The sequence below is a fragment of the Sturnira hondurensis genome, unplaced genomic scaffold (genome assembly GCF_014824575.4).
Source record: "Sturnira hondurensis isolate 20B ecotype Veracruz unplaced genomic scaffold, ASM1482457v3 Scaffold0022910, whole genome shotgun sequence".
Classification (NCBI taxonomy): Eukaryota; Metazoa; Chordata; class Mammalia; order Chiroptera; family Phyllostomidae; genus Sturnira; species Sturnira hondurensis.
In genome coordinates, this window is record NW_028095541.1 from 8,088,026 (window position 1) to 8,115,783 (window position 27,758).

At 39.4% G+C, this 27,758-nt stretch overlaps 1 protein-coding gene and 1 pseudogene across 4 annotated transcripts; both read right to left on the reverse strand.

The window, feature by feature from the left end:
* ZMYM5 (zinc finger MYM-type containing 5) lies at nt 1-26,531 on the reverse strand. Of its 4 annotated transcripts, none has more exons than XM_037037101.1 (9): nt 26,406-26,531; nt 25,415-25,483; nt 22,767-24,083; nt 16,135-16,630; nt 15,804-15,897; nt 9,593-9,878; nt 8,894-9,056; nt 7,749-7,961; nt 1-1,535 (listed from the first exon to the last, which is right to left on the reverse strand). In XM_037037101.1, the coding sequence occupies exons 3-9, from the start codon at nt 23,723-23,725 to the stop codon at nt 780-782; spliced, it is 2,967 nt and encodes a 988-aa protein (XP_036892996.1). In that variant the 5' UTR covers nt 23,726-24,083; nt 25,415-25,483; nt 26,406-26,531; the 3' UTR covers nt 1-779. The 4 variants fall into 4 exon arrangements, with proteins under 4 accessions (XP_036892996.1, XP_036892997.1, XP_036892999.1 ...); XM_037037102.1 differs by having other exon boundaries at nt 26,356-26,407; XM_037037104.1 differs by lacking the exon at nt 26,406-26,531 and adding an exon at nt 26,182-26,341.
* Nucleotides 17,699-20,409, reverse strand: LOC118980426 (voltage-dependent anion-selective channel protein 2-like; annotated as a pseudogene).
* Nucleotides 26,532-27,758: the final 1,227 nt, after the last annotated feature.

Consider the following 27,758-nt stretch of genomic DNA (forward strand, 5'->3'; position numbering starts at 1 on the left):
TTAACTTAATATATTTTTATTTTCATATTTCTTGTATTTGTACCAACATAAAAATAGGTATACACTTTATGTTTATAGTTCTCACTTAACAATAAAAGCTATAACCTTTACCAATTAAAACAGAGCCAATAAAATGCAAATTAACCACCTTAAAATTTTATTTAACAAATGATGCTATTTTGCTCAAATAAAAGAAATAAACCACAAGTATTTGGTTTAACAGTAAAGAGCTGCAGTTTCATATACCATTCTGTTTTTAAGTGGCTTCTGGATGTTTTAAATTATTAGCTGCCTCTTGTACACACCCAGACATGTGCCCTGACCAGGAATCAAACTGAGGACCCTTTGCTTTGCAGGATGACACACAACCAACTGAGCCACTCAGGTCAGGGCTGAATACTTTTATTTTAACAATAATGATGAAAACACTTGTTCACACAAGTATTTTGTTCAAAATGGTATTGAAAAATTGAAATCTTTTTCTCCCTCTTTCAAGGGAATCAGAACAGAAAATTAACCAAACCTATCAAATGCCATTTTAAAAAGGTGTTAATTGAATGCCTGAAAAAATTAACAACTCCTTTATTGAAACCTGCATCAATCACTATTGAACGAACTAGTTTTAGAATTTGGAAAGAAACATTCTTTACTATTTATTTGCTATTATGCTTATTGCTATCGAACACTTGAGTTACTCTGTGTAGGAGCCTCACAACACAATGGTACTAGACTGTTAGGTACAGATATCCTGAGTTGAATGTAAGATCCTGTCAGGTATATCATGTGTACAGCAACAGTACACCCTCACTGTTCTCATTCTCATGTACTCTGTGATTTGCAGCTTCAACAGTTTGGTTTTTTTTCAAATCACATTTTAATTTTGAATACTTAACACTGTTGTTGATGTGCATTTCACTTTCTTCATGTTTGCTAAGAATATGTGATAAATGCTGCCAATCTCTGCACCCATTCTCATTCCTCAGTTGATTTTTTCCTTCTCCAAAAAGTTTGCAATATAGACAAAACACAGAATCTTTTGAGGTTGAATAAAGTAACCAGGATCTGGTGGTTTTTTCGCCATTTGGAAGAATTCGTGTATAGTAAGTTTCTGAAAACTTCCTTCCTGTATTGTCTTTTGGAAAGTTAAAATTTCTTACTTGAGGTGGATCATTTTCAACAAGAATATTCCGTTGTTTAATATTCAAAACTCGGGGCCATGTGCCTGGATCTGTAGAAAGCACAAATGGTCGGGTGGAATCTTCTGATTTTCTCTCTTCCAGTTGCGCTTGAAATGTATCAGCTACAGTGGACACAGAAGCAGGTAAATTCACATCCTGTCTGGTTAGTGATGCATCTGTGCTGCACTCTGCTGATACCTGTGACTCTGAAGTCTTTTCCTTTCTTTCTGGTATTCCCTTTACTTTTTCCAAAAGTATATTAAATGACCCATCTAATTTTCTTTCATTTTCTTCTCTAACGGTGTTCCTTTTTCTGTTTTCTGATATGGCCAATTTTTTTGATTTTGTTTCTAGCATCTAGAAAGAAAGAAATTAGAATTTTATCTTAAAAATGGTAACACTAAAAAAAATTAGTATGTGTAAAAATGCCTAGTAAGCAATGAAAAGATGTTCATCATTAGTCATGACAGAAATACAAATCAAAACGAACGCCTTCCACTTCATATCCTCTAGGATGGCTATGATATCAAGACTGGTATTGGCAAAGATATAGAAAAACAGGAATCTTCCTAAGGTGATGGTGCAAATTTAAAATGGTGTATCTGCTCAGAAAAGTTATGAAATTCCTCACAAGTCAGAGTTACCATATGACCCAGCAATGACAAATGAAAACATATGTCCACACAAAGATGTGCATAAAATGTTTCCAGCAGTATTATTCACGATAGCCAAAAAAGTAGAAACAAGTAAAAAATCCATTATGGTGGATACATTAAAATGTGGTATTATGCATACTATGGAATATTGAGAATAAAAAGAGTAGCAAAGATATATCTATAACATAGATGGACCGTGTCAACAGAATGATATATGAAAACCAGTCACAATGTACCACATATTATATGATTCTATTTAATAAAATGATTACATTATCTATTTTGGAGTTGATAAAATAAAAATACGAAATAAAGACAAAGAGAACAAAGATGTATACAATGTGACTGGCAGCTTGGTAGCTGTATATAACACAACTTGAACAACATATACAATGGAGCTTAAGAAACAAAGAGCTGGCACACTCTCCCTCCAGGAACACACCTGTGCTTTGCCTTTCTCCCTCCTCTCTCACAGGCATGCATCTCCTGAACTATAAGAAATCCCATCTGAAATTATAAGAGAAGCAAAGGGGAGCTGCAACGCAACCAGGGCTAATCCCCTGTACCTGTCTCCAAGATACCCTTTCCTCGGACTTTATGTTAGCTCAGAAACGAGCTAACAGCAACCCTGCCCATGCTCTCTCCTGTTGCTTCTTCTGTCCTAAGCCCTTCCTTGTTCCAGTGTTCCCAACTTTCATAAACATATTCTCAAAATAAAACAACCACCTGAAGAGCATTATCTTGATTTAATTTTGAAAGCAATGTAGGGTACCAGGGAAGTATTAAAAAAAGAAGTGACATGACCAAATCTGTACTTTATATATAAAGAACACTCTTGATTATAATATGTATATCCAACTGTAAGAAAGACCAAACTGTACAGGGACAGTCAGGAAGCTGGGGTTACGCTGGCAAGAGGATGGAGGCTATGTCTGGGATGATAGTAGAGATAGGGTAGATTTCAGAGACATTTTTGAAGTAGAATGTGGATTACTTGATAGCCAAGTGACTTTGGAGGCTGAATGGGAGGGAGATGCAGAGAATGATCCTAATATGCTCAAAGCAGATGACTCCTTGGCATGATCTCAAAGAACTTCTGACCAAAGAGGATCATAGATACAGAATACTTCTCATAGCGATCCCATCATCTCCACCCCAGCTCAGGCATGTGACTGGATGATGGAATCATTTACTAACAAGGGAAACATATAAGGAAAGCAGGTTTAGAGTTTCAGTTTTAGATGAAGTTCGAGGTATGTGTGAAACATTCAAATGAAGATTACAAATGGCCTGAAAATTTAGAAATGTGCTCTTCAGATATTTTTTGAAGTCATCAATATATATTAACTGAAACTGTGGAAGTAGAGAAGACTATACTAAAAGAACACACAGAAAAAGAAACAGAAAACTGTTGGGAACCGCCCTGTCTGGTTTCAAAAGCAGTAACCCTCCTTGGCTAAGGCTGAGTAAAAATGCCTTAAGGGCATAAGCCAGTAAAGAGGCAAAACTTATCCTCTCCTGCAGCTCAGCCTCTGCCCTTTTATTTCACCCTGCTTGGCCCCTGGAGGATGGCTGGATAGTCAATGATGGGTAAGATTGCTCAAGGGAGGAACAGTCAGGCAGTTGCATAGGGGCCATCAGGGAAGGGTTTAGGGGCTTGTGGAGGAGAGACAAAAGACCCTCACTCCTCAGCTTCGTTATAGCCTAAATCTTCATTCTATCTGTAAGTGTCCCCTATCTCTTGGCTGTCTTACTTCCCCCACCTGACTTAAGCCTAAAACAATGCAGGAGGACAGTGCAGCCCTATGCTGAAACAGGCAGTTTGAAGGCAGGATGGATCAGGCCTAAGAAGGAATGCATAAAATCCTGTGAAACCTGTTTTGCTAAGAATGCCCTCAATTTAAATGTTAAGCATAAAGTGAGTTGTTTCCCAAAGTTTTTATGGCCCTTTGGCTTCATTCTATTTATCTGACCCAGACTCAGAATAAGCCCTTATAGTTCTTTGAATGTTATCTATTCCTTGACCATTACTGCCTGACAATGGCTAATGAGCTTTACATATAAGCCCTGTATTCCTATGCAAACTAAACCCAATAAAAGCCCACTGAGAAAGAGGCTGAAGGCCCTTCTCCTTTGGGAGGCTGGGTACCTTTCCTCCCCAAGCAGATCAGGTCTTAGTAGATTTATTCTCATCTGCAGCGGCTAGGAGGACTCTGCAGGATGGAGCTCCTTCACAGAAAACCAGGGACTGAAGTGTTATTTTTACACAACCCAAGCCAAGGTCTGGTCTTACCTCTTTCCTTCCTGAGTTTCTCATGTTATAATCCTCAATGGGTGGGCCACTTCCCAGCTAGATAATCTTGGGCAAGCCAGTTACTTAATTGTCTAAGCTTTAGTTTCCTCTCACTAAAATGAGGGCATTAACTGCACTCAACTAGGGAAAACTTAAGATGACTAAATGTGAAAATACATGAAAAGCTGTATCTGGCACCACAGTAAACTTATGTTAGCTGTCCTTACTGGCATATACTCCTCACATAAGGATACTCGTAATTAGGTGACAATTACTTAATAAGGTCTAATAGAGAAAGACTGATGATAAAAAAATATAAAGGTGGCTAATTTAGCTACTCATTGGTACAGGTTCATGAATTTTGTGCTGTATACTCTAGGCTGAAGGTCAAAATGTCTTTCCCCATCCATGTCATTCAGGTTCTCTCTCCAGGGGCACACATCTGAGATTCCTTGAAAATCGAGTTCAAAATTACTTCTGTGCTATACTACATTATTCTGTCAAATGAATATTTTTACTAATGATCTAGATGAAAACTGAAGCCAAATAAAAGACAGGTGATAGGCACCAATTAATTAAATCCTCTAAAAATAATAGTGGGGAAAATCAATGGAAAGAAAGATACCAAGATGGAGAGAACTACATTTAACAGAAGACCATTTCACTCTCAAGTGTCCCAGGGAGATGGCTTAGTCATCTCACATATAAAGCTGGTTATGCTGAGACTTCTGAATTCAATCACATATAGATCCTGCCTCAGGGGACTTATAACTTATTTTGGGGGGATGAGGCACACATATAATCAAATGTTTATATCATGCACTAATTAAGGTTTCCAATGTGAGGTCAAATCTAGCTATGATTATGGCTAAGATGTTTTCTCTGAACTTCATATTGTACAGTTTTATTTACGTAATCAAAATTGAGTATATGTTTAGTAAAAAGCATCAACTAGTTAAACAACAAATAGTCTCCTTTTCCTCCTTTCCCCCTTCCCAAAAGTTAGCCACTTTGAAAACATTTAACTGATTCCTGGGTGTTTATTTCCAAATATCAAAGTAACATGTCTGCATATCTATCTACTAGTTTTTCCTCCTAGTTTTAGGTATCATCAGTTGAATCCTCAATGAGGATGACAGGAATTTAGATCTTCTTCTTAAACTATGCTTATTACTGCACACTCACCTTCCTACACCTACTTATCCTTTGGTCACAAGACTTCAATGGTCGCACTACTGATGACTTGGGCCAGTTAATTCTGTTGTGGGGACTGTCCTGGCATTACAAGATGTTTAACAGAATCCCTGGCCCCATCTACCCCACGGTTGTAGCATGAGCAACCCCACAGTTGTAGTAAAAAATGTTTAAGATGTCCTGGCTGGTGTGGCTCAAACCAAAAGGTTGCTGGCTCAATTCTCAGTCAGGGTATGTGCAAGAGGCAACCATTCAATGTTTCTCCCCCTTTTCCCTTCCCTTCTCTAGAATCAATTTAAAAATGTTTAAGACATTGCCAAATATTCCCACGGGGACAAATCACCCTTGATTAGACCACTGGGTAAGGTCAAGATTAAGTCCACTCATTTCATGACTAAAATTTCAGTTTTTCCTTAACATTTTTTTAAAAAATTAAAAAAAGATTTTATTTTTATTTTAAAAATTAAATTTATTTTTTAGAGAAGGGGAGAGAGGGAGAGAATCAACGTGTGGTTGCCTCTTGCGCACCCCCTACTGGGGATCTGGCCAGCAACCCAGGAATGTGTCCTGATTGAAAATTGAACCTGGGCCCTGGCTGGTGTGGCTCAGTGGATTGAGCACGGGCCTGCAAACCACACAATCTCGGTTCGATTCCCAGTCGGGGCACATGCCCAGGTTACAGGCCAGTTCCCTGGGCCAGTTCCCAGTGGGGGACTCATGAGAGGCAACCATACATTGGTGTTTCTCTCCTCTCCTTCCCTTCCCCACTAAAGATAAGTAAATAAAATCTTAAAAAAAAGAAAAGAAAGAAAATTGAACCTGGGACCCTTTGGTTCACAGGCTGGAACTTGAGCCACTGAGCCACACCACACTAGGCAGGGCAGAAAAATGGTAACTTTTTAACCTTTACTTTATTACATACACAAAATTAACTTGAGATAGACCACAGACCTAAACATAAAAGCTAAAACTACAATGCTTCTAGATGAAAGTAAAGGTAAGCATCTTCATAACCTTGGTAGGCATAGATTCCTTAAAATAAGACACAAAAAGTATTAATCAGAGAGGGAAATAGTAAATTGCAGTTTGTCAAAATTAAAAATTTGGACTCTTCATAAACATTAAGAAAATGAAAAGATGTAACGCTGCCCACAAGAACATCTTCCCAATAAATTGATTTTATTTATTTTTTAAGGAGAAGGGAAGAGAGGGAGAAAGAGAGGGGCAGAAACATCGATGTGATCAGTTGCCTCTCATCTGCCTCCAGTGGGGACCTGGCCCACAATGCTGGCATGTGCTCTGACTGGAAATCAAACTGGCAATCTCTCAGTTCATAGGTCACTGCTCAAACCACTGAGCCACCCTCAGAAGGGCTCAATACATTTATTTCATAAAAGATATGCATCCAGAACATATAAAGAATTTCTGTAAGTCAGTAATACAAAAGCAACCCAATTTAAAAAATGCCTGAAGACTTCTGGTAAAGACAGTGGCGTAGGTAAATATGCCTTTCCACACTGAACAACCACCTCAAAATTACAGCTAAACCCTCAGAAATTAAGCTTAATGGAAGTCCTACAACTATGGAATTAAAGAAGAAATCAACTACTGAATTAAAGCAGAAACCACATCAAGACTGGTAGGAGAGGCAGAGACGTGGAACGGGCTGGTCCCACACCTATGTGCAGTGAAAATATCAGGAGAGATATCCTAGCAGCAGAGCAAGGGGGATCCCAACCTGCCACTAGGGTCCCCTGCAGAGGGTTCCAGTACCAGGAATATAAATCCCCGTAATTTCTGGCTGTAAATCCAGCAGGGATTGAGGCTGTGGAAGACAGAAATTGGAGTCTCAGGCAAGTCCACATACAGACTTACTTGCATTCACTCCCTCTGAGCTCCAGCACGGTGGAAGCAGGTTGAAAGGTATCAAAGACATACAAGGAGAAATTGAATTGTTTGGCATCAGGGTAAGAGGTAGACACAGCTTTCTCCCAGACAGAAGAGACAGCAGAGACCATCATTCTTTTTCTAAACCCTCCCCCAGTGGGTTGATTTCTTAGTTTTCTAATCCAAGTTGGTTGCATGTCATCCTGTAAACTGAAAGGTCACTGGTTTAATTCTCAGTCAGGCACATGCCTGTGTTGTGGGCCAGGTCCATGTTTGGGGCATGGTGAGAAGCAACCAATCAATGTTTCTTTCCCTCTCTACCTCCTTTCCCCTCTTTAAAATAAATCAATAAACTCTTAAAAAAAAAAACAAGCTTGCTTAGAACAATCTATTTCAATACTCACTTGACACGGGACAGCTCAATGGCTGACTGACAAAAAGTGAGACTAAATGAGATTCTAAGATCAATCTGCATAAGGTAAGCTAACAGGTAGAAAACTATTGTATATCTGATCATCTAAAACTTATTAAAAGAATTACCTGTTTATATTCATTAGCACAACTTTGGCAGCAGAATCTCATCTGCTGGCCATCAACCACCCGAACACTGTTTCCAGATTCTCTAGTGGGCAGGTACTCTCCACACTGTTCACAGCAATTCATTATCAGACCATTAGCCAACCTGTACTTATTAAAGCAGTGGTTACTGCATAGTTTATGTGTCACATTATTAACGCTGACTTCATGGCGAATCTAAAAGAAAAATGAGAACTTATCAAATAAACGAGCCACATTAGCAAAGTAAGCAATGAGATAAGTAGTTTCTTCAATAGGAACAAAGAATATCTCAGAGGAAAAAATATTCAAGGAAAAGAATAAAAAGACCATTTCCCCAGTCTTTCACTTTCATCTTTGATTTCTTTGTAAAATCATTCACAAAACAAAAAGCAGTAAAATCAGTAATAATTTCCCCAAAGACACTTAAGCATTCTAAAAATCAAAGAGGCTTAGAAAATGTTGATACCACCTGTTTAAAACAAATGGATTTGTAATTCTTAGTATTATAAGCTTCACTGCCCTAGAAAATTTGTGGAAGGGACTAATGGGATCATTATTTCATATTCAGACGGTGTCTATATATATAAGACTGCTTCTTGCTTTGCTCATCTCTGTGGTAACTGAGATAAAATTGTGTCCTGGACTTGCATGGCTCTGGGACAACCAACACCAAACTCAGTTACTAAGGACTGTGTTAAGTGAGGAAAGCCTACATGCATATTTCTTCTTTTAGCAACTAGAAGGATGGAAATGCCATTTAAGGAATGCAAAGTTATCATTATACTTCCAGTCCACACGTTCTATGTTCTTGCACCAGGACTGGTTGCTTACTCCATGTCCTGAATAATACATTTTTATTTAGTGTTTCTTGTAAGAAAATTCACCATATAACTATTGCTCTGTGGACAAATACAAACAACTCCATAAAAACAGATGTATATTTTTCATACTATACAAATAGGACATTTGTTTATAACATAGTTCTCACATATCCTTATTCCTTCCTTTAACTTCACTGTCCAGATTCAGGACATGTGGATTATGTATGTAGATGGCACAGCATAAAATAGCACTTGAAGAGTTAAAGTTATCCTAGACAATAACCTAAATAAGATAAGAATTCAGACCTCTGTTAGTTTACTACAGATTGTACATCTTGACTTGTTCAGAATTCTTTTTCTGAGACTCTGGTTTTCTTCGTAGGGAGACACACAGTGTGCACTACAGAAATCCCGGAAGGGCTGGCTTGTCTGCACTTGAGGAACATTAGCCCTTTTTGCAGGTGCATCTCTGAAACAGGGATAAGCACAATTTAAGAATGTTGTATTTTATTTTCAAATATAAAACAATTAAAGGACATTCTTCATTTTCTCATAATCTAATCACTAGGAATCAAGTATAATTTTTGGATTTAGCAAAATCCACTGGTTGCATCACTAAGAGTTTCTAAATAAAGTGGGAAGAGATTTGGAGGTAAAAAATATTTTGCATCAGAATAACCTTGCTGACTCTGATGATTTTTAGCAGCAATTAAAAAGGGTGGTAGCAACTAGGCAGAACTGAGGTAGAAGATGGGAGAGGGTTTGAGGTAGAGTCAGTGGTGGGGAGTGGGTCCATTTATTTCCATATCTACACTCCATTTTCCTGTCAAGAGTAAGGACAGCACAAACGAGCCCAGAGCTCTGACAAACTCTTAAGATAACTCAAGCTCAATAAACTTGTAGACACTTCTACCCACGAATTTATGCAGCTCTCCAGTTACATTCAGAACACATATTACCCTGTCATCATCAAACACATGGAGCATGCTGGAAAGCATAGCTTACTTTTTACACGTTACATTGCGTGTCTTTGGAGTACGCTTATGAGAGAAGGAGGAAAGGCAGATGGTAGAACAAAAGAGGTTAGCCGATCCTTTCCGTTGATAAGCTGTCTGTCCTTTCTGTAAAGGATTTTTGCAGTGTGCACAGGTGATTTTAACTGGTTTAATAAGTTGCTGCTGGGCTGAAGGCTGGCAAATCTGTTTAGGAAACGAGGCCACTGGTGCTAAAGAATCCACCCTTGGCTGTTTCTGATTACGCGGAAATGATGCTGACTGGGAAATCCAAGAATCTTAAAAATAAAACAGAAAAAAATGTCATGAAACAATTCAAAATTCACATCAGAAATTTTTTATATTTAAAATGTTTAAATATAAAATTTTTCATATTTAACATTTCATTTTGTACAAGTCTAAGAGAATAGTGAAGCAGCCATAGAAGCAAGTGGTTAAGGCCAGAAAGCCTTGTTATCCAACCCCAGGGGAACTATTCACTTTGTATTCTAACCATTTGATACTCTACTGTGCTAAGGATATAAATGGTGAGCCTGGAATTATGCTATGTGGCAGACATCTCTCAAGTCAGTATTGCCAGATTTAAAAGGTATGTCCTGAGCTTACTACGTTGTGCAGGTAGTGTATTAAACTGTGTCTGTGTTAAAGTAAAGCCTTATGTTTGGTACTAGAGCACTTGCAAAAAATATTAGCCATTTTTCCTTCTCTCAGGACAAAGTATCAATGCATTACAAAATTAAACAAATATGCAAATACAAAGATAACCAGAGTGTGGTATATGATACCCATTTTTATAACAGCATTCCCCTCTAATACTTTATTATGAAAAATTCAAAGAACATACAGAAGCTGAAAGAAGTTTACAGTGAACTCCTTCCCATATGCTCACCAAGTAGATTCTAATGTATTTTACAATTTTTCCAATTAAATTTTCTGAGGGTAACATTGGTTATTAACATTATATATGTTTCAGGCATACAAGTTTATAATACATCTGTATATTGCATGTGTACTCACAACCCAAAGTCTAGTCTCTTTGTGTCAACCTGTATTTGACACTGTTTACCCTCCCTCTACACTATTTTACTTTTTGCTTTATCACATCCTTCTATATATTCATCCCTCTAAATAACCAATCCATCTTCTATTATGTATTTCTTTAAAAATGTTTATTTATTTTTAAAGAGAGGGGAAGAGAGGGAGAAAGACAGGGATAGAAATATCAATGTGTGGTTGCCTCTCACATGCCCCCTACTGAAGACCTGGCCTGCAACCCAGGCATGTGCCCTGACTGGGAATCGAACCGGTGACACTTTGGTTACCAGCCCACGGTCAATCCACTGAGCTACATCAGCCAGGGCCAGGCTTCTTTTTGGAATTATCAACTTATGCTATGCTTCAAAATTGATAAGCATCTTATTTATCCACATCAACATTAAACATGTAACTTTAATTCAGTCCAGGTGAAAAATGGGGACACTGAAACATAACAGAAATACATGGTAAGACTTCTGGTTTTAACCTATCAGCATGTATAGGAGACAACAGATAAATATTTCTCTTATGTCAATGTTTCGCTCTTTATCTCCCTTCCTCTCTCTCTATTAACCAATGTACATAAGATGAAGTTTGTGCTTATACAAACACATCTAAAATTTAAGAAATAATTACAAATAAAAAAGAAAAACAATCTAAGAAATAAATATAAATATATCCAAAAAATGATTTTCAATGGACATGATTTTAAGTCTTCAACATGTTCAGTTACTTTTAACATATCTTTCAATTTAGAGATCCTGAATTTTTGCGATATTGTTTATTGGGCTCAGCTCTTAATCAATAAACAAAAGGTGTACATAATAGTAAACTGACAACAAACATGAGTGAACAAATTCATAAAACGTTTGCAAATATATTTTTACAAGTTCAATGATATATAAATTAATCAAGATACCACAGTTTAGTGATCAGTTTAGCAAACATTAAATGCCATTCCTACCCCAGGAAAGCTTATGGAAACAAAAATTCTTATGTTGTACGGAAAGTAATACAATTCTTTGGTGGGGGAAATTAACCATCAAAAATTTTTAAAATGTTGACATTTTGACTTAGCAATTCTACCTACAGAAACTTTTCTCAAGAAAAAAAGTGTCCTGCCTTCCAGCCAAGATGGAGGCATAGGTAGAAACACTGTGCCTCCTGGCGCAACCAAGTTTAAAGACAACAAAGTTTTAGTAATAAAAACGCAACCAAAACACAGAAAATTGAACTATATGGAAGTCCAACAACAACTAACTGTTCAGCCAGACAGGTAAGAGGGGCAAAGCCAGTGCTGGCGGAACTGGGTCAGAGTGGGGTCGCACAGGAAAACTCGGTCAGACCGACCCAGGTGCCCAGGCAGCAGCTGGCAGATCCAAGGCATGGGGTGGCAATGGGTGGATCCAGTGAGGGCACAAGGCAGCTGGCTGACCACAGTCACATATTCAAGCACAGATAAACCAGGTGAAGGAGTGAGCAGTGAGATGGTACGTGCAGGCCCCAGTGGCAAGAAGCAGCAGAGGGGACTGCCATTGCCCCTTTGACCCCGGCCCCCCATACAGCATCACAACCCAGCAGCTGAGTTGCCTCTCCCTGGTGAACACCTAGGGCTTTGCCCCTCATACCTAATAGGCGCGAACAGACCAAAACCTTATGGCTCAAGACAACTCAAAGCCCCAGAGCCAATAACTCTAAGCGACCAAGAAATAGCCAACCTCTCAGAGGCACAGTTCAAAACGCTGGTGATCAGGATGCTCACAAAATTGGTTGATTTTAGTCACAAATTAGAGGAATAAATGAAGGCTAAACTAATTGAAATGAAGGGAAATGCACAGGAAACCAATAGTGATGGAAAGGAAACTGGGACTCAAATCAAGGGAATGGACCAGAAGGAAGAAAAAAATGACCAAACAGAAAAGTATGAAGAAACAAGAATTCAACAAAATGAGGAGAGGCTTAGGAACCTCCAGGACATCTTTAAATGTTCCAACATCTGAATTATAGGGATACCAGAAGGGGAAGAGGAACAGCCACAAGTGGGAAACTTATTTGAACAAATAATAAAGGAGAACTTCCCCAGTCTGGTAAAGTAAATAGACTTCCAGGAAACCCAGGAAGCTCAGACAGTCCCAAAGAAGTTGGACCCATGAAGGAACACACCAAGGCACATCATCATTACATTAGCCAAGATTAAAATGAAGGAGAGAATCCTAGAAGCAGCAAGAGATAAGGGGACAGTCACCTACAAAGGAGTTCCCATCAGACTGTCAGAGGATTTCTCAAAAGAGACCTTACAGGCAAGAAGGGGCTGGAAAGATGTATTCCAAGTCATGAAATCCGAAGATCTACATCCAAGACTGCTCTATCCAGCAAAGCTTTCATTTAGAATGGAAGGGCAGATAAAGTGCTTCTCAGATAAGGTCAAATACAAGGAGTTCATCATCACCAAGCCCTTATTTTATGAAATGCTAAAGGGACTTATCCAAGAAAAAGAAGATGAAAAATATGAACAGTGAAAGGACAACAAACTCACAGGTATTAACAACCACACCTAAAACAAAAGCAAACTAAGAGGACTGCTAGATCAGGAGTGGAACCATAGAAATGGAGATCACATGGAGGGTTAGCAACAGGGGAGTGGGAGGAGGAGAAGGGGGGAGAAGGTACAGAGAATAAGTAGCAGAGACGCTAGGTAGAAAATAGGGGGGAGAGCAAGAATAGTATGGGAAATATAGAATCTAAAGAACCTGAGACACATGGACATAAACTAAAGGGGGAGGAATGGTGGGAGAGGGGGTGTGCAGGGTGGAGGGGAATGAAGGGGGGAAATAGGACAACTGTAATGGCATAATCAATAAAATATATTTAAAAAAAAACAAACTAAAAACATAGCTTCCTACCAGGAAAAGAAAAAAAGTGTGCCAAGTTTCAAATATTCTTGTGAACCCTGTTTACAATTAAAAAACTAGAAACTACCTCAAATAACAAGCTACTAAATAAAATATACAGATAAAGAGCTAGTTATATTTGAGAGGAGCTAATAATACACATAACAATGAAATGTCAAGTGCTTCTCCCTGTACACATCAAATCCAAGATCAAGACAACCACTTCTACTAAATATTGTGTTAGAAAAAGAACTAAACAGAGAATCTGGGAGGCCAATATATTTCCATAATAATACTAAAATTATCTGCTTTGTTCACTGTGTTGGTATTTGCACCAATGGTGAAAAACCAATGGTAGGTAAAACTGCTGAGTAGTTTTGTCCACTATCATGCACTTGCAGAAAAGAAAAACAATATCATCTTCACTTATGATTGTTATTCAAACACCAGCTGGTCAATACAGTTCTGAAGCTAACCACCTGGAGTTTCACAGAGTATGAAAATTTCATTATGTATATAGTTTAAAATTCTTCATTGTAAGAATGTTTTTGATGCCATGTCCAAAAAAACAAAAAACAAAAAAACAAAGCAAAACCAAAAAAAAATCCAAAAACAGAAACAAAACCCCCAAAAATCAGCAGTAAAAAACGGGAAACCATATAAATGCTGAAATAAAGTAGAGGAACAGGTATCTCAGACACAAAGGAATATTTTATAGTCCTGAAACTTCTATTTTAAAATGACATAACACACTAAAATTTAGCCTAAACAAATCAACAGAATATAAACCTATGTCATATGCTCTGAATTATATTTTCTACAACCACAGAAGTAAAGACTAAAAGCAAAGAAACCAAAATGTCTACAGTGCTTACTTTCTTGTTAGTGGGGTAAGATGACAGGTATTATGATTTCTTACAAATATTCTATAATAACCATGTAGTATTTGCATAACCAGAGAAAAAGATTAATTTGGAAAAAAAGAAAAAAACTACTAGTATGACATTAAAGTGGTAAGTAGCTAGGTTACAATAAGTAGTTTAAGTTACTTTCCAGTCCTCTCCCAAAAGTCTAAGTTGGTCAATAGCTAAAAAGCACTAAAAAGGCCCAAACCCAATACCAACACTCTCGTCTTAAATACAAAAAATTTCTCCCCAAATCACATATGTGTCATGAAAAAGTCACAAAAACGATTTGCTAAGTGACAAATAACTTTCATTGTATCTTAATCTTTTAAAAAATATATTTATTTATTTATCTTTAGAGGGAAAGGGAAGGAGAGAGGGAGAGAAATATCAATGTATGGTTGCCTCTCATGAGCCCCCTTCTGGGAACTAGCCTGCAACCCAGGCATGTGCCCTGACTGGGAATCAAATCGTGATCCTCTGGTTTGCAGGCCTGCGCTCAATTCACTGAGCTACAGCAGCCAGGGCCATTATACCTTAATCTTATCAGAACAAGGCTTTTTAAAACATAGGTCTCTGAATTAAAGGCAAGAAACTTAAAATTAAGTAATAAAATGCTGATTTAAAAATGAAAACCAGAGACAAGTAGTCCAACAGTCAACACTGGTAAAGCAAAAATTTGAAATTTCAAGTTACATAATTACAAATTAAACAACATTCAATCAAGTAATATTAACTTTATATTCTGTTTCACTTCAACCCTTTTTATTGGATGACTTTTTAAAAAGATTTTGTTTATTTATTCACGAAAGGGGGAAGGGATAGAGAAAGTAATGGAAACATCAATGTGTGATAGCCTCCTGTGTACCCCCAAGTGGGGACCTGGTCTGCAAGACAGGCATGTGCCCCAAATGGGAAATGAACCAACAACCCTTTGGTTCACAGGCCGGCACTCAATCTGCTGAGCCACACCAGACAGGAGTATTAGATGGTTTTTATTTAATTTTTTTCCCTCCCAGAGTGCGAAGTTTTTATTCATTTTCCAAAAAAGGATAAAAAAGGAAGCCTTAAGGGGTGGGGGCTTTGGGGGGGTGGTTTTTACATTAAAATAGATATTAGTAAACAAGGGTAGTGGTAGTGGTTATGGAGATTTTTAAATTAAAACACTTTAGATGTAAACCACAATGGGTAAAATACAGTAATTCCTGAAAATTCAGAGAACAAGTAGACCACACAGCTTTATTAACTAAAATATTCTATATTAACCTGAAAGTCAAGAGAAAGACAATATCCACACATAAAACATAAATAAAATGATATGGGTACTAAAGCCCAAAGTTTATTGACTTGAGGTAAATCACTTATGGCTTACCAGGACTATGATGAGTTGCAAATCCTCCATTCTGAAATTCGTCTCCTGCCACATTCATTCTACCAGGATTAAAAGGTCCTACTCCAGTCTTGGTCTGTGAAGTTAAAGATGGGGTGTATGTTTGTACATTAACCAAAGTTACTTGACTGAAGTCCTTTAGCGACATCTCCCAAGTTGGTATTCTATAGTGATGTTACATGTGTACTCATTAAGTTCTTATCTCGCCCAGCATTCACAGAGCTTACACCTTTATCTAAGGTTGTAAAATTAGCAATTTGAATTTCAGAGTCAATTCTGCACTGATAACACTATTACCCATTCCTGAATTTACCTTTCTTCTTGAAAGACTGGAAGTGGAGAAATCCACATCTTTGGTTCTGTTTTTAGTTTCTGGAAGTCCCCATCCAATAAAACTGGAAGTTTTCTTTTCCTCTCCATTTGTTTCTATGTCCTCTTCATCATCAATAACAATGGTCTCACTCATAGTTCCCTTCTGAGAAGCCAAATCTCTCAAGGAAGAAAGAATTATGGAATAATTTCCTTGTAGCTTTTCATTTCTTGATGAAGCAAATATAACATTTCTTTGATCAGCTATTGCTGAAGAAGTGGAAGGAGGTTGTACAGATTCAATAAACACAACATCATCATCATCATCATCATCTTCCACTGCTGAGTTTCTAGATCTATTAACTAAACTACTAGTTGGGTCATCAAATGAATTTCCTACTTCCATGAGACTAGTTGTCATGGCTTTACTCCCTATAAACACAGGTGTCTGTTCTCTGAAGTCTAATTCTCCTGCTGAACCTGTGTTCAAGCCAAAGAACCTAAAAGAGACAAAGAAAAGAAAAAAAAGTTATAGTATATTATGATTATTATAAGAACACAGAAGAAATTTTAAATTCTATTCTTCATGTGATTTTTCACCTTTTTAAAAAGATTTTAAAATTTACTTTTATAGAAAGGGAAAGGGAGAAAGAGAGGCAGAGAAACATGAATGTGTGAGAGATACATCCATTGGCTGCCTCCAACTGGGTACCTAGCCTGCAACCCAGACATGTGCCCTGACTGGAAATTGAACCAGCAACCTTTCAGCTCACAGGCTGGCACTCAACCCACTGAGCCGCACCAGCCAGGCTGATCAAACTTTTAAGATACCCATTCAGTTTTTCCTCTCCCATTAACCATACTATGCTTTATTTCTTCAGAGTTTGATGAAAATTAATTATTCAATTTTTGGTAGTCCTTAAAAAAATTTACTCAACTAACAGGATAGTCCTCACTTAACATCAATATCTTCTGTGACTTTATGCAAAATATTTAAGGAAACCAATCTTACCATAGGCTAATTGATATAAGTCCCTGTAACATTTCATCAACAGTGTAATAAAACATTACTTGAGAAACTGCTGTATTCAACTTAACTCACCTTTTATAGAAAAAAATATGCCTGTCTTCCTTTAAAATAGAAAACAAAATAACTTACCTAGCTATCAATAACGCAGAGCCCAAATATAATCAATATACTACCTATACGTCTATCTAATAAATTATCGTTACTGTCCAATTTCTAGTTCCAGTGTTTTGTCATTGTTTTCAAATTCTCTACTTCCAACATAACTATGTGATTAAATCTTTCCAAATCATTTTCTAAAAAGATTTTATTTATTTATTTATAGAGAGAGAAGATAGAAAGGGAGGGAGAGAATTATCAATGTATGGTTGCCCCTTGTACACCCCACACCAGGGACCTGGCCTGCAACCCAGGCATGTGACTGGGAATTGAACCAGTGACTATTTGGTTTTGCAGGTTGGTGCTCAATCCACTGAGCCACACTAGCCAGGGCCCAAATCATTTTGAATGTATACTTGTTTTACTCACAATTTGTCATGTTTTAGGCTACCAAAAGTGATTCTAATGGTTGCTACTTAACAAAAAAATTTTTAAACTCATCTTAAATCCACTAATCCATTTTATTCAATGGCAATATTCAATGTTAAAAAGAACATAAAAACAAACATGCATACAACTGCACAGTTATCACAAAGGTCTATTTCATTATTGGTGGGCAGTGTGTTTAACAAATACATTTAAATAATGTATAAGAACCTGCACAAAAGCTGCACCATTAAGTAAATAACCAATTCAACTAGAAACCAGTAAGTAACTGTCTAACTATTTGAAATACACCTCTTATTTAGCTCATCCTTTGTTTTGATAGCCTTCTTAGACAGAAAAAAAGCCTGATGGTCACAGTGGAAATATATTAAGACCAAATCTTCTGATATCCATTTGCAGAGCTTCCCCCCCCCTTTTGTTTTCCTTTTTTAATAGTTGTTGTTGGTGGTGGTGTGTTGATCCATTCTCAGAGCTTTGCTTCAGCTGAATTAAGCCTCCAACTCCAGGGCAAGCCCAAGTTTGTGGCCTCTAGCATTATAACGCTCTTCTCATCTACCACAGAAGTGTAAGCATCACACCAGGCCTGAGAGTCTGAGTTTAGCCCACTCCAATTAAATTAGAGTTGTTGATTTTTTTAAAAAAATATTTTATTTATTTTTAGAGAGGGAAAGGGAGGGAGGAAGAGAGGGAGAGAAACATCAGTGTGTGGTTGCCTCTCACATGACCCCAAATGGGGACCTGGCCCACAACCCAGGCTTGTGCGCTGACTGGGAAACCCCTTGGTTTGCAAGCCCACACTCAATCAACTGAGCTACACCAGCCAAGGTGAGTTGTTGATTTTTGAAGAAATGGAAGTGGGGAGACCCAAATGATAGCTGCAATGCCGAAGCAAGTGCCACTGGCACCTAATGTCCAAGGAATGTTTAGTGAAGTGTCAAGATCTTCACATACTTACTGATAAATTGAGCCTCGAAATTCTGTCCCATCACTGACATTAGTGCATAGCTGTAAGTCCCCAGTCCTATAGCCCACTGCAAAGTCATTTCTTGTCAGCTTTGATCTGGCACTCTCCAAGGTCATCTAGTATCTGGCAAGCTAGCCCTCATAACCAAAGACAGCTAAAAATGGACTGTAAGTCCAGCAAAAACAAAGTCAACATTGCAACCAGGAATTATACATTTCCTCTTGTAAGAAGACTTGATTTACCATTTTTCTTTCCTGTGTTTGGTGAAAATGTGATTTCAAATGTCAATTTCAAACCTTGACAAATCTGGTCTTCGATGGCAATTTCTGTTCCCGGAGTGATGTCAGTGTTCCATTTCTCTGTGTGTTCCATACTCACACTATTTATATTTGGTCTCCAAAGTCCCAGTAATTTTACCAGTGTCTGTATTAGATGAGCCAGATGTTGAGAATTCCATGTCACCGAATGACTGTTTTCACATCCAGTTTCACCATCCGAAAACCAAATCCTTTGTTGAAAATATCTCTGGCAGTTTTGCCAAAGCCAGCATATAATAGAGGAATATGCATTGGGTGAGTGCAGCTCTGTCCACAGGTTTCCCTGGCGAGGCTGCATGAAGAGGTAATTTAGTGGTCTCCTGAGGGGGGCCATTGCTGCCACTGGGCTCAAGGTAGGGCTGCAGCTGCAAAGAGGCACTGTTCTGCCAGCTGCAACCCTGTCCTTCCCCACCAAATCATTTTTGTCTTGTCCAGGAATTGTCAGAGATGATGCTACATTTTCTTTGTAAGGTTCTAAAAACAACACCATGACATAGATATAATTTAATTCATTTCACAGATCAGGAAAGAGAAGCTAACTGAATTATTCTGGGTAAGCCCAGATGGGGCTTAAACTCAGAGCTTTAATTGTGGGCCACAAATTCTTCACCACTCTGTTATATTCAATAAACACTTCTTTGAACCTACTATGCACTTGAGTATGAAAAAAAAAAAGGACCTAACAGAAGGATACAGCTGAAGAATCTGGAGAAGTGAATAATCAATAAAAAGAGGCTCCACCAGGCTCTTGCAAGTGAGAGATAAGGATACATGCACAGATGGTAGTTAAACTGATCTTGAATAGGAATCACTCCTATCTCAAAAAGGCCAGAGGGAGAAAGGCATGCATAACTGGAATGCATGTTAAGTACATAGAAACGACAGGTGGGAAGCTGTTAAGTTTATTCACGCTTGCCTCAATTTTCTTAGCTAGAAACTTGAGAGTGTAGGAGGCAGGAATTGTATGGGTATCCAATGTTTTTAAAAAACTTCATTTGGCAATCCTCATTCCATTGGAAATACCTCATACTGAAATATTCTAAGTAATAGTTCTATTATAAAATTTTCTACAAGTAATTTAACTGATGATAGTTATAGTCACATAACAGGTGACATTTATTCCTAATAGGTACTATGTCAATAATATGTTCATTCAGTGAATGCTCACAAGAGGTAGGAACTATTCTTTTTCCCACTCTTCCCATTAGGAAACTAAGACTCAAAAGGTAAAGAATCTGTGTCTGCCCACGTCCCCATTATTGGAAAGGATAGAGTCAATTGAAATCTAAGAAATTTGACTCCAGAATCTATTTCACAGCCACTATGTTAAATGCAATTAATGTATATAACAATTTTTAAAAGTCACTTATCTTTTATCACAATAAGCAAGTTCATTAAAACAAAATCAACATTCAACAAAGTCTATTTCAAGCCTAACCATTGTGCCTCAGTTGCTTGGGCATTGGTCCACAAAGCAAAAGGTCACTAGTTATATTCCCAGTCAGGGCACATACCTGGGTTGTAGGCCAGGTCCCCTGTAGTGGGCATATGAGAGGCAACCACACATTTATGTTTCTTTCCCTCTTTCTCCCTCCGTTTCCCTCTCTCTAAAAATAAAAATAAATAAAATCACCCCAGCTGGTGTGGCTCAATGGATTGCATGCTGGCCTGCAAACCAAAGGGTTGCCATTTTAATTTCCAGTTAAGGCACATGCCTGGGTTGTGGGCCAGGTCCCTAGTTGGGGTCATGTGAGATGCAATCGGTAGATGTATCTCTCACACACTGATGTTTCTCTCACTCTCTTTCTCCCTCCCTTCCTGTCGCTAAAAGTAAATAAATAAATAAAATCTTTAAAAATAAATAAAAATCTTAAAAAAAACCACACACACCCAAATCCTCTATTTCAAAGATGTAGAAATAATGAATCTAAGGGACCAGTATAAACGGAATATAAAATAAACAAAAAAATTAAGATCAGGGTTAACACTCCTTCAGTAACTTATTATGTGGTTGATTTTCAAAGGCGAGATACAGTAATTTACCCCCAACTGAGTTATGAAATATAGGAACTGTTATACATAAACTCTCTTTTAGTCCTTTTTATAAATGCAAAACAGACAAGACTAATGTGGCTCAGTGGGTTGGGCATCATCCTGAAAATAGAAAGGTTGCTGGTTTGATTTTGGGTCAGGCAACATGCCTGGGCTGTGGCTGGGTGCATGCAAGCAGCAACCGATCAATGTTTCTTTCACATATCGATGTTCCTCTCTCCCCCTGCCACTCCATTCCCATCTCTCTAAAAATAATAAAATCTTGAAAAGCCAGTGTGCATTTAACTTCAAAATCAAACACTTCCTTAAATCCAAAACACAAGACTATAGAAAAGTTTATATTATTTCTTTTTTTCCCCTTCAAATTATCTCTGGTACCCTGACTGGGAATAGAACTGGCAACCCTTCAGTGCACTAGACAACCCTCTAACCAACTAAGCCACTCAACCAGGGCAATTTTTATTATTTCTATAATATTATTCAAAAAGAGAAAAAACAGCCCTAGCTAATGTAGCTCAGTGGATTGAGTGCGGGCCTGTGAATTAAAGGATCGTGGCTCGATTCCCAGTCAAGGCACATGCCTGGGTTGCAGGCCAGTTCCCAGCAGGGGATGCACGAGAGGCAACCATGCATTGATATTTCTCTCCCTCTCTCCTTCCCTCTATAAATCAATCAATCAATCAATCTTTAAAAAAAGAGAGAGAAAACACCACAATTTATCTAACTAGCCATGTGCCAATGAGCAAATTACTTCATCCAAATAAGTTTTCATCTTCTAAACTGTAAATGGGGATCATATGACTGAGGTTTTTATTGATAGAGATTAAGTTGATTGATCACACACAAGTAACTTCAGACCCTTCTACAGTCTCCATAAACAACACACAGGAAAAAAGAGAAAAAAGCAACAAAATTTTATAAGCGGTAGAGCACCTAACTAACTCAGCCAACTCAAAAGCCAAACTTTGAAACAGTGATGGAAAAGCTGGGAATCACTATGATTTGGGCTGCAGAATCCACAAAGGGCTTCAGATACTCTTGGAATAGGGGTGGGTGGCTAAACTAAGAAGTCCGGGAAATCCTCGATCCCTTTTCTTCCTCAAAGTTCACGTTGACAGGTCTTTCCCCACTCTGGCACAGGTTTTAGACTTTTATTCCCTGGAGAGGATAGCATGCAAGATCTTTTTTGGGGTTCATCAAGCAAGGTTAAATGCTTCAATACCACTAATCCCAGAGACTTGCATCCAAACTTCTATTTTCCAGGTAGCAAACTCTTTCCTGAAAGACTTCTTACTCAAAATTACTCTTCCCTGTGGAATTAGGAACCATGAAAAAAGAAAGACCTAAAGATAAACATTCAAGAGGTTCCCCACTAACGAGCAAAAGAGCATAAAAAATGAACATTTCTCATATAAAAAAGACCTTCCAGGAATTTTAGCAGATATGGAAAACTCAGTAAAAGGCTTGACAGATAAATCTAAGGAAGACAAACAAAAAAAGAGGATAATAATTATAGCTATCATTAACAATATACAGAGGCAATGTGACGAATGATGAATGAATTTTTCCCATATGAAATAACGTAATTAGAAATAAATCATGAGCATTCTCCAGAACTTTCACATTTTACTGGGCTAATATTAAGTAACGAGGGTGTTTGTAATATAAAACTTTAAAACTAAACAGATATGGATAAAAAAAGCAATTAATTATATAAAATTTAACTTTACCTGTACTGAGAGGAGTTCCTGACATAACGGGGTGGTGGTGAGGTAGAGGGAGTGGACTCCTCTTCCAAGATAATTTCAGATTTCTCAGGGGTTTCTTCTGTTTTCTGTCTCTTGGCTTCACTGAACACTGCTGGAGACTCAGATTTAGGGAGATCAACTAACAACCTATCAAGAGAAACTTGTTTCTGTCTATGTTTCAAAATGTTTCTAAAGTGTGACATTGTCTGTTCATTAATCAGGTCCACATTTCGGCTTGCTAGAGCTTTGTCTGGGTGATACGTTTCCACAAAGTTTTGAACTTCAACCCATTTACCACACATTTCTTTAATCAATGCAATTGATGCTTCCTCCCTTTCCTCTTTACCACCTGCAGAAATTTCCTCAGCCACTATCTGTAGCTGTTCCTTTTGAAGTTCCTGCAGTTCCTCAGTGCTGAGCTCTGTTCTCTGCTCCTCCACTAACTCTTCGACATCTCCATCATTGACTTCTCCATGCTTTACCACACTATGAATACCAGTTCTCTTTTTAAATTTATCAAACCATCCATGACTGGCTTTGAACACTTCAGTGCTCTCACCACTTGTTCCAGGCTTGTCTTTTAACAGATCAGCATGCAATTGCCTCGCTTTCTCACAAATTATTGCCTCAGAAATGCTGTCACCCGCTAACTCTTTTTCATTAATCCAGATGTAAAGCATTTTTTCAACTTCTTCCAATGTCTGTGAACGTTGCTTACTCACAGACTTTACACCTTTAGCAACACTTGCTGCTTTTATGGCTTCCTTATTTCTCACTATCGTTGAAATTGTTGTTCTTGGCATCTTGAACATAAGAGCAATATCAGTCACACCTATACCACTCTCATACTTAGCTACAATCTCTTTTTTCTTTTCGATTGTGGTTCTTATTAACTGCCTTTTAGGCTTAGTAGTATCACTCTTAGCCTTTTTGCGACCCATGTTTAGCCCTTAAATTGCACAAAAGTATAAAACAGTAATGATGAATATGTAGGGGTTCTGCAATGTTCATGCGCTACTGTGAGAACAACATGACCACCTGTGTTTCATTTCGAGAGAGGGGTACCAAATGGCGAGCAAGCGACGAGTGATGAAGCATTTTCTCTTGCAGGACAGCATTGTGACTCATACAAGTTCTAGCAAGGGCAACAAGTTCCAAGCAAGTGCCAACTGCTGACATTTTTTTCTGTTGTCAAAACAAGATGAATAAAGGGTTTGACTGTCTATGTGTGTGTGTCCCATAATTTATGGGCCAGGCGCTTTACCAATTTTTATACTCATTTCAATCTTCATAGCAATCCTGGGGAGAGAAACATAACTTACTCATTTATAAAATGTGCATACTAAAAAAAAAACATTCAACTGAGTAGGATGTGCATTTGTAAATGTGCACAACAAAGGTGCAAGTATTGACCCTTAGTTTACACTTGCCAAAGAAAGCAGTTGTGTACCCTACTCTGGCTGCCACTAAAACCTGATCCTTTGTTCCACACCATGATGAAATACCCTAAACACATTATGATGAGAAAAATGGCTTTTCTAAGTGATTATAACAGGGTCAGCGACTTGCCCTGTCAATGTCAGTCCCTGCTTGTTCCCTTTTGCTAAGGTGGCCCAGCAGAGCTCTACAATCATACATACATCCCATCATCTTCACAAACTACTGGAGAATGTGAAAGATCACCCCTGCAGGTTTTATAAGAAAATTACCCTGCTGAATAAATAATATTCAATCCTAAAAGCTAGACATAGCACTCTACATCCTGACACACTGTCCTGGGTCTTAACCAAAAAGGTGTACTGTGAAGCATGACAGAGTAAGTGCAAAGCTAACTTTGGCCAGGAGCAACAAGCGCAAAGGGAAGGCAGGAATACTACAATAGGAGAAAACCAACCACAAGTTTCTTTTTGATAACCAAAGGAAACTGTCTGATCAGCTCGAAAGGACAAAACAGGCAGAGTAAAGACAGTACTGCAGGGGTATCCAACCCTTTGGCATCTCTGGGCCATACTGGAAGAAGAAAAGTTTTCTTGGGCCACACATTAAATATACAAACACTAACAAAAACCGATGAGCAAAAAAAAAAAGGTTTTAAGTAAATTTACGATTTTGTGTTGGATGGCTGCATTCATAGCCATCCTGGGCCACATGCAACCTGTGGGCTGTGGGTTGCATGAATCCCAGACAATGAATGTAGAATCATTAAAGAAAAAAAAAATCATCATTTTAAGCCTCCTAATACAATTGAGTCAAGCAGGGGTTGGTGTTAAAACTGCTACCTGAATAGCTGACAGAGAACTGAGTGTTTTATTGTGCCAAAACAAACACCAAACAGATTACTTTCTGGTAAAATGGAAAAAACACATTCATGTCATAGTAGAAGGATCAGGCAGTCACTACTAATTGAATGTTCCATCTCAAAACCATGAATACTGAACCTGTGATAACTAGACTACCTATCTCCTGATATGATGTTGGCTGGAAATTTGCCCAGTGTGACTCTGGGAACAGGGTCCCCCCAAGCAATTAGCTCTTTTGACTTCAAGATAAAAGAGATGTAAGTCACACAGAACAACAATGTACTATTGCACTCAATGCATGAAACAGAAAAGCAAGGTAAAATTACTCACAAAGGGTATGTTTTCCTTCTTAATTTCTACCAAGGCGTCACCAAATTGGCCTGAAGGTGATTCCTGGTCCTAAAATTAAAGAAAAGATGAAAAACACTTTATCTGCAGCCAATCTGGATGTTGCACAATTCCTACCCTGCAGAGGGAAGAAGCAGAGGGACAAAGAATAAAGGAGTTCAGTGCTCTTTGGCCCTCCCCCACCCACCAATGCGGCGGGAAACCAGATTTAAAAGTCTATGGCGACAAAACCACTAGAGATGAATCTGTTCCTTCAAACTACAGAACGGGGGAGGCACCCGGCCGTCTTAAGGGTAAGGGGCGGGGGTGCAGGACAGCCGTTGCCTTGATGTCAGCAAGAGAATGGGATTCCCTCCTGAATGGCCCCACCGGCGTTACTCCAGTCACTCCAGACAGCAACTCAAAGGTAGGAGCAGCTCACATCCTGTTGGGTTGAAATCTCCCAGTTGTCCCAAGCGTTTTTCCTGGACCCAAGACTTTCCGACTCCTTACGCCTTAAAATCGCACCCTAATAAGGCCTGAAGGAGTGTGTGGAGCAAGATCCAGCATGGATTCGGAACCTCGCCCCCAAACTTGTGGACCACTCAATCCCGCCCAGCTCGAGGAAGAAGAGGAATGGGCGCCCCTCCCCCATAGAACCCATAGAGAAAGGAAAATGCCCGAGACGCCACTACCGGGCTTCCTCACTAGCTCCTCCCCACTTCGCTACAGCCCTGAGGCCTCACGCCATACCAGGAGCAAGTACAGACCAGTCCTCAGACCCAACATGCAATGGGAACGGCGCCCAAGCCTCAGAGGCTAGTCCTGGGCCAGTAGAAGGCTCCGGAAGCCGCCTTCGCTCATCTCCGCCTTCCGAAGCTGCACTGCACTCAGCCACACAGTCCGTGGATCCAGAATCCTAAGACCACTGAGAAAAGCCTCACGGGGTTCTGGCTGCAGCTCTGCTGTACGAACTTCCCCTACCCCGACCTACCCTCTTTGGCGAAGCACACAACCTACACGCGATCCACTCCCGAGTTTGGAGCTGTGAACTGGACGAGGCGAAGACTGAGAAGGCGAAGGAGGCGGCAGTGCTGGCAAAGGCAGACGCGCAGCTAAACCATAGCACACCCCTCCCTCCATGCCCCATTGGCTGGCGGGGAAGACTCCGGATGCTCAGGGAGAGTCCATTGGCTGCGTTTGCCTTCCTTCAGGGTCCCCTTGAAGTATCAGCTCCGAAGGCTGTCCGTCAGGCGCAGGCCACACCCCCGGCGTTTCCATTGCCGGGTTCCTCCGCCACCTGGGCTTGAGACTAGTCCCTCTCTTCTCGCCCCGCCCCCACCCCCACACTGTCCGTTAGGTCAGTGGACTGACTTTCGTTGCCGCTGCACCGGCCACTAAGTCAGTCCCTGAGAAACGGGAGTTTGAGGATGCTACCCATTTTGGGATGGCCGGAGACATTGAGGCCAGGTCTCCTGCCCTCAAGGTTTTTCCCAGTGGCCCCGCTTGAGGGATGGGGCTTCGATGTCCCCAAAGCACACGTGTCCGGTTCCTAGACACCCGGTGTTGGCCGCCGGGCAGCGGTTGCTGCAGGCTAGCAGGATTGGGCGGCGGGCAAAAGCGTTCTTGAGCAATCTGGGGTAGACGCATGTCCGCATGTCCGCCTGTGCCTTGTCTCGATGAGGGGTGGCCCCGACTCCCGTCAAGGCTGCGGGAGGAGACGGCCTCCTCCATCTTGCCGGGACCCACTTAGAAGAAGACCTGTGCAGCTGGACAACTTGTCCCTGGGAAGCCGTCGCTGTGACCCGCAATTTGGCCGCAGGACAGCCCGCTGTCAGCGTCAGCTTGGGGCCAGGGAACAGGAAACAGCGGGAACATCCTGAAACCGCTCTCTGCTGTAGTGACCAAGATGGAGTGCGCCTGACGCAGGGCCCACAGTGGGTCCACGCTGCACTCCTGCGTCTCCCCCTAGCGGATATTAGTGCTATTTCAACCATGAAGTTGGGTTTAATGGAAAGTTGGTGAAACAACACTTAGCCATAACATCTGGTAATACAAATAATATCATGAATGTAATGTTTTACAGGTTTATTGAGTTACAGATGCAAATAATCTAAGACAAAAGCATGTTTATGGATTGAGAAGTGTCCTGGGTTTCTTGTATATACAGTGTTGTATTTCATGGACATTCCTAATGTCACCAAGGATGTTTTTATTTTTAGACCTCAATTATTGGTTGGAAATAAATAACAAAACGTAATGCCAACATTTTCATAGCTGTTATTAATTATAGTCACCCTTCGTGGGTTAAGCACTTGTAAATGCAAAGCCAGAGGTATATTAAGTT

Bases quoted from the DNA above. Each gene is read 5' to 3' on its own strand.
- ZMYM5 (XM_037037101.1), bottom strand. From the start codon at position 23,725: ATGGGTCGCAAAAAGGCTAAGAGTGATACTACTAAGCCTAAAAGGCAG. The intron at 15,898-16,134 runs GTAAATTCAGGA...TTAACTTCACAG, and splicing joins CCAGTCTTTCAAGAAGAAAG to ACCAAGACTGGAGTAGGACC. The intron at 1,536-7,748 runs GTAATTCTTTTA...CTTTCTTTCTAG, and splicing joins GTGCTAATGAATATAAACAG to ATGCTAGAAACAAAATCAAA.